This window comes from Atractosteus spatula, chromosome 13 (assembly GCF_055471065.1).
Source record: "Atractosteus spatula isolate fAtrSpa1 chromosome 13, fAtrSpa1.hap1, whole genome shotgun sequence".
NCBI lineage: Eukaryota > Metazoa > Chordata > Actinopteri > Semionotiformes > Lepisosteidae > Atractosteus > Atractosteus spatula.
The window spans coordinates 19,870,055-19,884,143 of NC_142718.1; the positions used below are offsets into that span (position 1 = coordinate 19,870,055).

General features: G+C 36.7%; 1 protein-coding gene across 3 annotated transcripts in view; it reads right to left on the bottom strand.

The window, feature by feature from the left end:
- stk11ip (serine/threonine kinase 11 interacting protein) overlaps positions 1–13,756 on the bottom strand; it is a 50,445-nt gene extending 36,689 nt beyond the window's left edge. The window contains exons 1-6 of one of the 3 annotated variants that reach the window (XM_088930316.1): positions 13,651–13,730; positions 12,717–12,808; positions 8,180–8,247; positions 7,772–7,974; positions 5,791–5,865; positions 2,440–2,535 (exon numbers count right to left, since the gene is read on the bottom strand). In XM_088930316.1, coding sequence (XP_088786442.1) covers positions 2,440–2,535; positions 5,791–5,865; positions 7,772–7,974; positions 8,180–8,247; positions 12,717–12,736 — 462 coding nt within the window. In that variant the 5' untranslated portion in view covers positions 12,737–12,808; positions 13,651–13,730. Of the gene's footprint in view, positions 1–2,439; positions 2,536–5,790; positions 5,866–7,771; positions 7,975–8,179; positions 8,248–11,764; positions 11,841–12,716; positions 12,809–13,650 lie in introns of those variants that run through there. The other 2 variants (XM_088930318.1, XM_088930317.1) reach the window with 2 other exon arrangements.
- Between the last annotated feature and the right edge of the window lie 333 nt (positions 13,757–14,089).

A 14,089-nucleotide genomic window follows, 5' to 3' on the forward strand; every position in this document is an offset into this window, starting at 1 on the left:
TAACACCAGATTACATATCAAATATAATGTAACTGTTATATAAAAACAGTTTAACTGCTTTTTAATATCTTCCATGATATCAGAAGGTTAAAGCAAAATGGATATACTGTAGATCTGTATCATAAGTGTCTGACCTTGGAAGTAGAAGAAGAAGGGCAGACTTCTAGTCTGCTGATACTAATTGTATTCCAATTATTGGATGGATGTCTTGGCGTAAGACCCAACTATGGAGCAAGGTAGTGATCAAATATATGGTGTGTTCAATGGTTGTACAAGAAATATAACAGTTATTTAGGGAGAGATGAATGACCTGAAGTAAAGGTTACAATAGCTGTATATGTAGATAAAGTAACAAAACGAAACTGCATCCAGGGAATTAAAGCAGATATGGCTTTGATGCCCCTCCTACAACCTGGTGAGGAATGATGGCCAGGAAGAGAGAAGGAGTGAATGAATGAGAAGAGCACAAATTGGCAGAAACAGAAGGGGTTGAATTCAGAGAAGCATAAGTAGGAGTTACAAATAATGTTGGTGATGTGGAGTAAGTCAGCAGATAACAATAGAAGTCAGCAAAGGAACAAGTAAAGGTTTATTCCATGCTATAAAGAGGAAAAAAAGAAACAAAATTTCGGCCGTGGAGCCTTTTTCAGGTGCGAGATATAAGAGGAAAACTGGTAGTTGATAAAGCATGAGAGAACAAAAGCCAGGAGTGGAGAGAATGTAGGAGCAGGAGAGAAGCTGTATAGACACTCAGGTGGTGTGAAGTTGAGAGAGGTGTGAAGTCATAACCTGCACATGAATAAAGAGGCTCAGAGCACATTTTACTGATAACTCCTCTTCACTGGCAGCTGATAACCCAGTTATTGATGCCATTAACAAAATCAGTCCTAAACCGAGCTGTTGGACTCCCCCATCTGGCCATTTTCCGTCAGTAGATTAATCAATGCAACAATCAAACTCCCAAGACCCTTTCCATACCCAGAAAACACAGAAATTCAGGCACTCCAATCGCTCCGCAATAGAGATGACACTGTTATCAAACCAGTGGTTATCAAACCAAAGGTGGCACCGTTGTGGTGTGGCAAAAAGACCTATATATCAATGAAGCCTCCAGACAACTAACCAACATTTCGGCGTAACGTCCTCTCCCACAGGATTCTACCACTAACTACCAAAAGGAAGTGGTATCCACTATCTCTCTTCTGATCAGCAGTAAGGAACTCCCCCATGAGGCGAACCGTCTCATGATTGGAACATCCTCAGGCATCTCAATTTTACCTCCTTCCGAAAATAATAATAAAAAAAATTGCTTACACTTATATAGCTGTAAATCAACATAAATGCAATTTCCTTGTGTGGAAAAAGTTAGTACACCCCTAACTTTATCATTGCATCAAATGCCTAAAATTAGAATTAGGTGCACCAAAACAGGTCCAAATGATTAGAACATCATTAGAGAGTAACTTAAGGAAAAGTAAGGGCACTGCCTTATATAAACCGAAAGATGCTGCAGGAAGTCTCCAAGAACCCCAAGATAACAGCAAAGGATTTACAGGCACGTCTTGCCTCAAAAAGAAGAATGGCTCAAAAAGAAGAAATGGAGGGTTATGGAATGGTCAAGTCAAAGCCCAGATCTTAACCCCATAGAAATGCTGTGGGGGGACTTGAAGCAGGCAGTACATGCAAGAAAGCCCTCAAAGATCACACAGTCGAAGGAGTTCTGTAAGGAGGAGTGGGCAAGAATCTCTTCAAGTCGATGTAGGAGACTGATCATTACAAGACAATTACAAGAAACGCCTACAAGAAGTGACTTCTGCCAAAGGGGGCAACACCAGCTATTGAAGCAAGGGAGTGTACTTTTTTCCACAGCAGAAAATTGCATTTCTGACGTTTTTTGTTGAATAAATGATTGCAAAGAATAATTTTTATTGTTATTTGTTAAATAAGATCACATTTATCTATCAATATTGTTGAAATAAAGATCACATATCCATAAATGCAAAGATGTTGAAAAACATACCTTTTCATGTACTTTTTCATAGCATTGTACAAAGAAAATAATTCCTCAAAAATATTTATATACGCCCTCTAGAATTTTTATTTCAGACCTAGGTTTCATTTTTTAATGAAATCTTCAACTTACTGCAGTTTGAGAATGTAACTAAAATAGTTAATTTCTTTAAAAATATGTTGGCAAAATTCTATTCCATGAACTTTTTTCTTGCCAAAAAATATTTTTCATGGGACTTATATTGATTGAAAACTAACCTGTGACTAAAGAGTATGAAATTGCTTTTGACAGTTACTTAAGAATAACAATTTTCTTGTACATTAACATTCGTCACAGTTTTTAATATCTAGGTGTAATCTTCAAAAAATGTTATGCTTTGAAAAACATTTGCTTGTGTAATTTGAATTGCTAGAAGAAAGGGTTCTTACCTCCACAGAATGCAGACTTTTAGAGCAGATGAACACCTCAAGTTGAGAGTAGACAGCCCTCAGCCCCTCGAGGCAGTGTGGTGGGATACGCTTCAACTGAGACATAAATAACAGTTATCTATTAACTTATTACTTGCTGATTTTACTTATATGCCTTTGACTGCATATGTACCAACACAGAAAGATAAGGCTATACTTTGATGCGTAAAATAATATGCAGTTAATAGTGCACATCTAAAACATGTGACTTTAATATACCAAGAGAACAAACACTTTAAATTATTGATCACCTAAACAGAAGATAATGAGGGTTATTCATTTAAAAAAGTAATGATAATTCTGTTTCCACACTCTAAAATGTGTGTTTAGTTTAACATGCCTCGAGAACATATACTACTATTCAATTTAGGACAAATTTGTTCTAACTTGAACACATCTAATGTGGCCAGCAATATGCAACCTGATGAAGTGTTTGAGACAATATATGCTGTGCGTACCATTTTCACCCAAGAATAAACAGTATTGCTTGGGTAACAAACAGCTAGACTTTGTCTACGTGTTCTTCCCGTCATAATCTTTGTCTCATGCTTAGAAATTAAATCAATAAAATGTCTTTATTCCTAGTCCCTCACCAGAACCCTCCTGCTTCCAAAAGAATTATCCATAATGTTACGACCCCAAGTGTCTAGGGGTACAGGGGTGTAACATTTAGGATAATTCAATTCTAAATAAGTGATTATTTTAAATTGAATAAGTGACTGGTAAAACACAATAACACACAGGGTAAGGAACTAGAGTGGTGCCAAAGAAAACAAAATAACAAACAAAATGGAGCTGGCTAGGAAAGTGAGGGAAAGCTAATCTGACAACAAAAGAAAACCCGAAACACACGGTCTTCGGCGTCTTCAACACCATAGCTAACCTCCACTGACTACCCAAAACCATACAAGACAAACGGCACTCACCCGTACTAGACTAGTGTTACTAATACAAAATCAACTAAGTGTGTAAAGTGTACCCAACAACCTAAACTAACCTTATACACAAAAGTTCACACAAAACACAAGTGAACGTGGAATACAAATAAGGGAAAACGAGAGTAATCAACAGGAACGGGGTACAAAAAAACACAAAGGTTGAACATGTAACACGTTAGAGCAAGGTTATGGCAAAACAAGGATAAACACACAAACAAACAAAAGTACAAAGAAACTAACAGAAACCAACAAAACAACAAAGCCGAAGCTATACGAAAATACAAACACACAAAGCAAAACAACAAACCAACAAAGCCAAAGCAAAAGCGAAACGAAGCGATAACCAAAGTGAAATGAAGCAAAGCAAAACCAAGCGGGACCGAAGTCAAACGAAAGGGCCTTCCTTCAGGAAACCTCCATGTTATATAGTGAATAAGATGCACTCTGATTGGCTGAGTAGCTAATTGATCATGATGTCATACGGAACAGTGGTGTAATGGTGGGCCAACGGGGGAGGGAGAACAATCAAGGGTCAGCAGTGTGGAACAAAAAAAAAAACACACACAGACCACACACTGGGACGTAATTTATTGTAAAACTATAAAGGTAGGCTACAGTATAAAAAATAGAAATCTGTAAATATATATAAATATATAAAATAAAGAATAAATATATAAATAAAACCATTATTTTCAAGCTATTAAAAAAAGTAACATCCAATACAACAATTAAACAAAACAATCTATAATTCATAATCATCTAAAAACCCTAAACTTGGTACAAATGCAGTAAAAATGCAAAGATGCATGACTATGCAGATCTGTTGTATGCATGTATGGGCATGTGATGGAAGTATACCAGCAGCTGCCAAAGCAATCGTCCGTCTATAGTGATAGTCAGGGATTGGCATGGCTTTAATTACATTATCTCCAAGCTGCCCGCTCGTGATAGAAGTAGAAACTGATGAATTGCCTTAAACTGGCCTGGTGGTTGGGAACATCAGTCACACTAGATTTTTAGTCTTTCCACGTACTCCTACTTCACTTTTTTGCTCCTCCTTCTCTACCAGAGTGATCTTTTTTGTTCCCCTGTCTCCAGGGTCACTTCATCCACCGAGATCAGAACAGTTCAGTCCCTCGTCACCTTACCGTGTTTCTTCAAGATAGGCTGATACTGCACCTTTGATTTCTTCAACACTGCTATTTACGGCTCTGCTCAATTACATCATTTCTTTACTGGATCAACAAATCCTCACCTAAACACACTATACATCACTAAATGTATCGTTCTCACTGTACTCTGAACAGGCAATGTGCTTCTTATGTATTCCTGCTTCTCTTTTTAATTTAGCTTTTCATTTGTATATTATGTTGTTCACAAAGTATTGCATATTTTGTGAAAAACCTTGAATATGGGCTGTATTCATCATTATTAACATAATTAATGGAAGTGGCCAAGATATAAATACAAAAATAAAAGAGAAAACACATTTGGCATGATCATTGCTGAGATGGTCACTACTCAACATTTAACTCGTTAAATTTAATTATAATCAAGACTCCATATTTATCCTTGCTCAATGTTTGCAAAGAAGAAATTTCGGCGACCATAAATTTGTTTGTTTACATACACATGTAATATGGTAGCACGATGGAGCAGTGGTTAGAACTGCTGTCTCACAGCTCTGAGGTCCTGGGTTCAATTCCTAACCTGGGGTGCTATCTATGTGGAGTTTGTATGTTCTTCCCGCGTTTGTGTGAGTTCCTTTCTGGTGTTCGGTTTTCTCACAAAGTCCAAAAACATTCTGATAGGTTAAGTGGCTTCTGGAAAAATTAGCCAAAGGTGTTAATGTGTGTGTGCCTGTGTGTCTGGCAGGGCAAACACACAGACACAAACACATCGCAGGGTATAACCTGCTTTGAGCCTGTTGCTTGCCGGGACAGGCTCAGATCCCCCCATGACCCTGAAGTGACAGAAGCGGTTTCAATGGACAATGCACGGATGGATATACAGGTAATACAAATTTCCCCCTGACAAGCCTATACTGTTACCTCCAGCACTTGAGTATGTCTTTTTCCATGCTGGTAAAAGACATTTACCATTATCATTTTTCTATTAACCATATTCAGTATACTTAAATTCCATCAAGGCAAATTCCCTACCATTCCAGTAAACCCCGTTTATATATCAGACAAAACACACAATAAGAAAGCATGAGCCTTTATCACCACAGTAGGTTTTATGAATAACCCACATTGTATAATGAAAGCATTCAGCAAAATCTGGTTTATATATGGATTATACACATTCATTTAGATTTATTAAGTCCTATTTTAGAATTGTCTGGGAGTTCAACCAAGTTTAGATACTTTACCTCTAGGTATCTGAGAGACTTGAAAGGGAAGATTTTCACAGCTGACTGCAGCCTTGAACCAGGAGGGTTAAACAGCTGCATTAGAAAAAAAAGATGTAGAAAACATTTAATAACTATACAGAAATAATAAGAACAGAAAACTCAAATTTAAAAGGCAAAAAACATCGATGCCAGGCACAACCTCCGTTCACAAACAACAAACTGTTGAACTGTGCATGGTACATGAAGTCAATCCAGTAACCAGAAAATTTAACACTAACACTCAAATCCAAAATTCACTAACTGATTCTAATTAAGTTTAATAATCAAATCATTCCTACAAATTTCCCCTAGAAGTCTGTCTTGAGTCAGTATTGTAACATTTTGAAGCCATCTAAAACTCAACTGACAAATTAAGAGCACATTTAACTTTAAAATTATATTATTCCATCTAACTGCAAACACCTTCCAAAGCACTTGCAAATTAAAATCGGACACTCAGTTCAATCTATCTCACAAAGTCAATAAACGGTTTCTTAATACAACAACTTATAGTCAATTATATTTTTTAAATAAAAAAGCCCTATATAGGATGCACTCCTACATGTATTGCTGAAAATCTCCAAATTAACAATACATACCTGAAAACATTCAACTATATTATCATAAGAGACAATAATATATATTTTTACTTTATCTAATGTTTAATTTTCTTGCCACCCACATGAGCTTTCTCCCCTTCCTTTTTTGTTCTGTTAGTAGGACTTACAAGATTTGATACTCTACATGACCCCATTGTAAAAAAATATGCAGGATAAATCATAACAGTAGATATTTGTTGTATTTAAAAAATACTTTAAGCTTTACAGATTTTTTTTCCAAACCAACTGCCCCCTCTGCTGGCCACATATGAGCCCTTCTGTTGTGTGAATCAACTGGAAATTAGTGTTCTTGACATGTGGAAATCCATCATGTCTGTCATAATACATTTTCATACTCTTTCTTGGGTGGAAAGTCAAAAGTGACAGAGTATAAAATGTACTAATGTGAAAAGTATCTTTTGTTTTGTTAATGTGAAACAAAATTGAGGTAGTCCAATGCTGAACATATATCTTCTATGTGATGAAGTTCAAGACATTTTATTTGCATTTTTAAAAGCACAAGTCTTTAAATTTAAATCTTTAAATCTTTAAGTCTTTAAATCTTAAAATTATTCCAATGTTATATCTACCTTTGCCAGTGTCTTTGAAATTTCCCACACACCTGCTATTAATTCCTTTTACAGTCATGCACAGAATTGGCAGATAGTTTTCTGAGCTATACAGTACCTCAAAAAAGATCATGCTATCACTTCTGCACTCTCTACGGTCATGACTTCCTTTGCAAATAAAACTGCCCAGTACTGTATAGAGCTATGTCATTACTATGTCAGGAATATAAGTTGTCAATGAGGCAGATAGAAAGAGACAGCTCAAGAGCCACTTCTTCTTACAGACTAAAGAAGTGTGACATTGACTCATCATATATCAGGCATCTACTGTATATCAAAGAATGTGCTCTGTTTGCAAGTATATCTGGTTATAATATTTTACACAAAATGGCTGGGAATATTTAATAAAACTTTTTACACATCATATATACAATTTTATATAATCTTTAGATATTTTGGACTTTTGAAAGCACTAACAGGTTTTCTCATAGTTTGTGTTATGCAATAAATGTTGAGATATCAGGGAGACCAGAATTTTGACAGCACATCTCTTACCTCCCATAGAGTTACAAATAACTTGGGATTCTGCTAGAATAAGCAGGCAATTCACTTGTAAAATTTATTCTGTATTCTTTACTTATAAATATTAATACACACGCAGTTTAAGTAGGATGAAAACCTAATTTAACTACAAAGATGAGACTAGCGGAATACTCAAACAGAGCCAACTCAAGGATATCATGCAAGCTCACAACTGAAAAAAGTGAAGAGTTCAGAAAGCCAGCACATTACCTTGAGGGAGATGGTCTTCTGCAGCATGTCAAAGAGGAACTGGACCTGCAGGAGGGATGCTGTGTCTGCAGGGTGGGAGGGCAGAGCTAGGAAGCCATGTTGATGGGTCCGGGAGAGCAGGTATTGTTCAAACAGGCGAGTGAGGTGCTGGAGGCTGCTGGCCATCAGAGATAGGGTACTGGTGCCATCCAGGACAGAATCCCCTTCATATGAAACATACAGAAGTCACACAGCACCAAAACTACTAGCTCAGCCTTAACCCTTTTAGCTTTAGAACTTTAAAAAAAGGCCTATTACAAATGAGGAGAACTTTACTCCATATTTAATAAAGCACAGTACTTTATTAGCACTACTTCAACAGACTAAAATAGCGATTCCATGTCAAATATGAAGTGAAGTTAAAAGTACCATTGTTTCGCAACAGGCTCGCCAGACTATGTACTAATGTTGATCCACCGGACTGGGGTGCTGCCATGCTGTGGAAGAGACACCAAAGTGGTACAGGATAAAGTTAATGCTTTTAACGTTACAATACTTTTTAACCAACACAAACAGTAAGAACAGTCGAAGGTTTCGCGTTCATATAGTCTATTTCTTTCTGTCGATGTTAATTAGTGTAGAAAAATTAAACCTGCTTACGTAGCCCTGAAATAAAAGTACTGAGAATAAGAGAGAAGATGCAGGATACTGATCAGAATGAGACTTCCACTACTTACAGCCCACAGCATGCAGTTTGAGCAGTGAGGCAAATTTGCATTTCATAACACATATGGATAGCCCCAGCTAGCTCTGTTGGTGGACATGAGAATCAATCTCAGGGTAGTGGGTTTGTGTCCCACGTTGGGCGCCAGATCCTCCATGTTGGAGGTTGGGCACAAGGCTAACAACCCTATCCTGTAAAAAACTAATGTTACGGTTATGCATAACGAGCAAACATCCAACAAATAATGCTGATAAAAAAGTACAACACTTAATTCAAGAGAAGCTCCTTTGACAACTTTAGTTAAGTTCAAATTAAAACTGTCCAATCATTCAGTTTCACTTTAAAGTAAATGCAATAAGGCAAATTGATTTGACCTGGTGCACACAAAGAGCCATTTTGTACCAGGGGCTATTTCAGTATACTCTGCAGTACCAGAGTGGAAATGTTGTGCCCTTTTTCTTTTCAGCGTGGAATAAACCTTTACTTGTTACTTTGCAGCCTACGCATGCTGACACAGTTACCTACTTGAACTTCTGCAGCATAATAACCAATTCAGAAACTCAAGTTCCAAACATATCTATGAAACCTTTAAACAGATAGAAAGACTCCCAAAAACCTTCAACTGGAATGTTTTTATTTATTATTTATTTCATATTTTCATATACAGTGCCTTGCAAAAGTATTTAGACCCTTGACCAATTCTCTCATTTTACTGATGTACAAATCTTAGTCTTAATCTTAATCTAGAAATTTAGTTCTCTGTGATATTTTTACTCCTAAGCACTGAAACTCAAAATTAATTATTTTAAGGTGACATTGTTTTACTGTATGTTAGAAAATATTCTCAAGAAAAATAAAAAACTGAAATATGCTGTTTGCATAAGTATTCAATCTCTGTGTTGTGAAAATGAAGACTAAAGAGCATTCCATAGAAAGTTTGAGATTGAGTAAAACAAATGCATGAATAAGGAAAAGGATACAAAACAATATCCAAGTGTTTGGATGTCCCAGTGGGCACTGCTGGTTCAATAATCAGGAAGTGGAAGCTATATTAACCACCCAGACACTGCCTAGAAAAGGTTGTCCCTTAAAACTCTCTGCGCGAACAAAAAGACTTGTGAGAGGAGCCACAGAGAGGCCAACGATCACTTTGAAGGAGCTACAGAGTTCAGTAGCTGAGAGCGGAGTAAAGGTGTACCAGTCAATGATATCAAGAGCCCTGCATAACACTGGCCTGTATAGGAGGGTGGCACAAAAGAAGCCATTACTGAAGAAGAACCATGTGAAAGCACATCTGGAGTTTGCCAAATGGCATTATAGTGACCCACTTGACAAGATTTGTAGTCAGATGAGACCAAGATAAAGCTTTTTAGCCAAAATATAAAGTGATATGTGTGGCGCAAGCCTAACACTGCCCACACCTCAAAAAACACCAAACTTACAGTGAAGTTTGGTGGTGGTAGCATCATGGCTGCTTTTCCTCAACAGGGACTGGGCATCTTGTTAAAATGGAAGGAAGAATGGATGGTACAAAATACAGGGAAATACTGCAAGAGAACCTTTTTCAGCCTGCTAAAAAACTGAAGCTTGGGAGAAAGTTCATCTTTCAGCAGGACAATGATCCCAAATACAAGGCCAAAGTAACATTGGAGTGGCTCAAGAACAAAAAGGTGAATGTCCTGTCTAATGGCCCAGAATGGCCCTGATCAATGGCCCTAAAAGGTGAACGGCCCAGCCAAAGCCCTGATCTCAATCCAATTGAGAATCTGTAGCACTATTTGAAAATTGTGGTGCACAAGCGTCATCCGACTAACCTGAACAACCTGGAGCACAAAAAGTGCCAAAAGCACTCCTGAACAGTGTGCAAAGCTGGTGCATACTTACCCCCAAAAGACTTAAAACTGTTATTGCTGCAAAAGGTGGCTTTACCAAATATTAAAAGGTGGGGATTGAATACTCATGCAAACAGCATATTTCAGTTTTTTATTTTTCTTAAGAATATTTTCTAACATGAAACAATGTCACATTAAAATAATTTTGAGTTTCAGTGCTTAGGAGTAAAAATATCACAGAGAACTAAATTTCAATGTAAGATTTGTAAATCAGTAAAATGAGAGAATTGGTCAAGGGTCTGAATACTTTTGCAAGGCACTGTATATTTAAAAAGTAATTCTCATGCTGTAAGCAAGGAACTTGCTACTATCCATTCTTAGTACACTAAAAAGAGACATAAAGCATAAACTACTTTTGCAGTGTAACAAATCCATACTTAAATTGCAGGTTTTACATTTATGTGAGCATTTCTCATTTAATGCTTTTCCAGACCATGTAAGGCTTAAAAGCAAGAAATTGTTTCAGTTAAAAATGAAAAAGAATAATTCAGGTCTCACTGTGGTACAAACTGATCTTATAAGAGCTATCCTGAAATCCAAGAACAGACAAACATTGGACTGCATTACCTACAGCTAGTCAATCTTCTAAAATTAAATAATCTTGTTTCCCCTGAAAATGCTGATTTAATTAACTGCTCTGCATCAAAGGCAACATTAGTGAAACTGGATGCCTTTTATCAAAGATAAACACATTTTACTTCATAATCTCATTTAACATGATTCTATTGTTCTATTAATGGCAACAGTGGGCAACAAAATAATCTCACAGGACCATTTTTCTAAAACAAACTCTTTCAGTACAGACTCTGCTTCCCAGTGCACATCATTGTACTGTAATGCTTAAGTATACCCTGTGGTGAGACTTCAATCTGTTACTACTTTATAGAAGATAAATAAATCAGGCTGGATTTAAAAGCAATTAATTGCTAGAACATCTGTCTGACATATAGACTCGCTTATAGAAAACTGCAAGGATACAATTGAGAAATCTTTCTTAATCAAAAATGCCATTTTTAGGTTGACTTTATAACAAGACACAAATAAAGAAAAACTCTATTTACAGATAGTAAGGACATTAAAAATGGCATTTTTATTAAGGGCTTTGTCTTTCCTCAAACTGGCACAACAACAACAAATTGGCAAAACAGTAAAACAAGCAGGTGTGCCAACTACCAGTTAAAATGTCAGTTGAGTAGTTAAAAACAAAATCAATATTTCTTGTAATTTCTCAATAGTAGTGTAATGTTTTTATTTTGCTTCCATGTATGCCGTGGGAACACTAAATTTTGCATTTTATTACGAACAACACAGGACCATCAAGATTGATATGTACCACCAGCCTGCATTTCTTCCAGCTCTGACATTACTTGAATGTAGTGGACAAAAAAATGGAAATACCTGTATAAAGTCATTTAAAAGGGAGTTGGACATCCTTGTCTGTTTCATGGCATAGAGTCTACCAATGTTTGGAATTCTGCAGGAATGGAATTTTTCCATTAGGCATCATTTCAGAATATCCCATAAGCTATGGCATTAACATATAGATAATGGTGTTGTGTTCATTAGACCACTGAGTGACCACACCTGCGATGTCTTTATTTTCAAAGACAGTTTCAAGAAGAAAAGGAAGTGAAGTGATCACTCCATACTATTAAGTAGTGAATAGCACTGACTTTGTCTTTTGAGGTACTAAGGGAACTCAAACCATGGAAACACCAGAAACCTTCACTATTGGAATCAGGCACTGAGGGCTGTAGAGTTTTTTAGGTTAATGTCACGCATATATTCATATTGGTCGATTTGTGAAGAATATAGTAAAAAAAATCATCTGACACATTCATCTGCACTGGCTGGTAGTCACCTGTGCTCTTTACACCACTGGACTTGGAACACTTTTATTACCAGGTGTTTCAAAGTGGTCTGCACACAGCAACCTGACATTGATATTCCGCACTGTGGAGTTTGAGACAGATTGGTTTTAACTAACTGCCTGCACAGCAATTTGCAGTCACATGACCTGCTGCTGTTTGCCTGTTTTACCATGCATTTTGATTGATAATCTTGAAGTTTCATGCTGACATACACCACAGACAACATTGCTCATGAAGGAGGTTGAGCTGTCTTGGACATTGAAGTTCCTGCCAAAAGTGTTTCAACACCTTTTTCAAGTCACTTAGGACTCCTCTTGCCATCATTCTAGCTGTAATTGCACCGGGGCTTTTCTACATGACCCTAAGCATGCTGAGGGGATGCTGACTTAATGAGTACATCAGCCATACATGGACAGAAGCCCTTGCTTTCATTATACATGTCCCTCATTTACCCAGGTGTTTCCTTTTTTACCCACTACCTGTAATTCAATGTCTTCATTGTTCTGGTTTCAGTTGTACTCCTACTGGTGTCATTCTTTCACTGTTCACTAATCTTGAATGAGATGAATGCCTGTTTGGTCAAGAGCAGACTTTCAGACCCGGGAAAAACAAGTCAAATAAACTTCCAATATTAACTTCACAACAAATTAACAATAGAAGTACAGTTGAACTATACTGTAGTTGCACAAGGGCTACAGGCCTTCTGAATTTATTTTACTTTATGTTGTCGCATCCCTCTTATTTTAAAAAGTTTAAAAAATCACGTGCTTTGTCCTGCTTTTTGAATGGCGATCCTTTAAACACAATATATCCTTTTATTGATTAGTCTTAATATGGGTTAGTCTACCAAAGCACCAAATAAAATCAGTATATGCCGGCTACTGCATAATATATAATCGGTATAGGTACATCTAAACTTATGCACGCATGTGATCAGGCTATTGCGTTGTGTGCAAGAATAGTAAAACTGTACCGGGGGCTAAAAAAATGCAAAAGTTTCACCAAAGAGTTTTCGTTTAATTACATTATTCCATCATTTGTGAGACAAAATGCTTCAGTATTCCGTATTTACGGAAGCTCACAAGCACTGCCATGAAGCAATCAACATACTATGCAAGGCACTGTCACCTACTCAAATTGGTTCCTAGAATTAACAACCAATCGCTGATCATGTTATTTGTTTTATGCACAAAATTCCGATCGGATATTTACTTGCACTGACTATGAAGATACAGTACCACGTCATATCACACGTCTTTATCACATCAGTCCCGCATCGCATTCGTCTTCATTTACTTCAGTAACATTCTCGTGAAATTAATGCCCCTTTATAGTCGTCACATTTACTAGCTAATAAAAAATTAGATGATAAAGGACATACCCGTATTTTAATTGCATAAATGGGCTACTTACGTTCTATCTAAAACACACAGTTCAACTTCTATGTTGTTCTATGTTAGGCAAGACTGCTCACGGTAACCTCTGAATTGTTGACATCTTGAAAATCACATGAGTCTTCACTTCCTGAATTAGCATCTAACATTTCCTCCTTAACTCTACAAGAGGTATTCGGACCATATGTGTAGAAGAAATAAAACGCAAAACAGTAATAAAAAACAAATTAATTGTACTAAATTTACTAATTAATTCTCTGATATCCTCACTATTTATTTAGCACCGTAGCATTTGGCATTATAATGTTGTTTTATTTTAAAACACCAACAAATTGTATTGTTTTTAGTCGAAAGATTAATGGCGCCCTCTCGTGGTACGGAGGGAAAATTATAAACTGAGATGTGGTAAGTGGGTAAAGGTTTGTCTTTCAAGTTTGATGATGTGATGAATTCGGGTA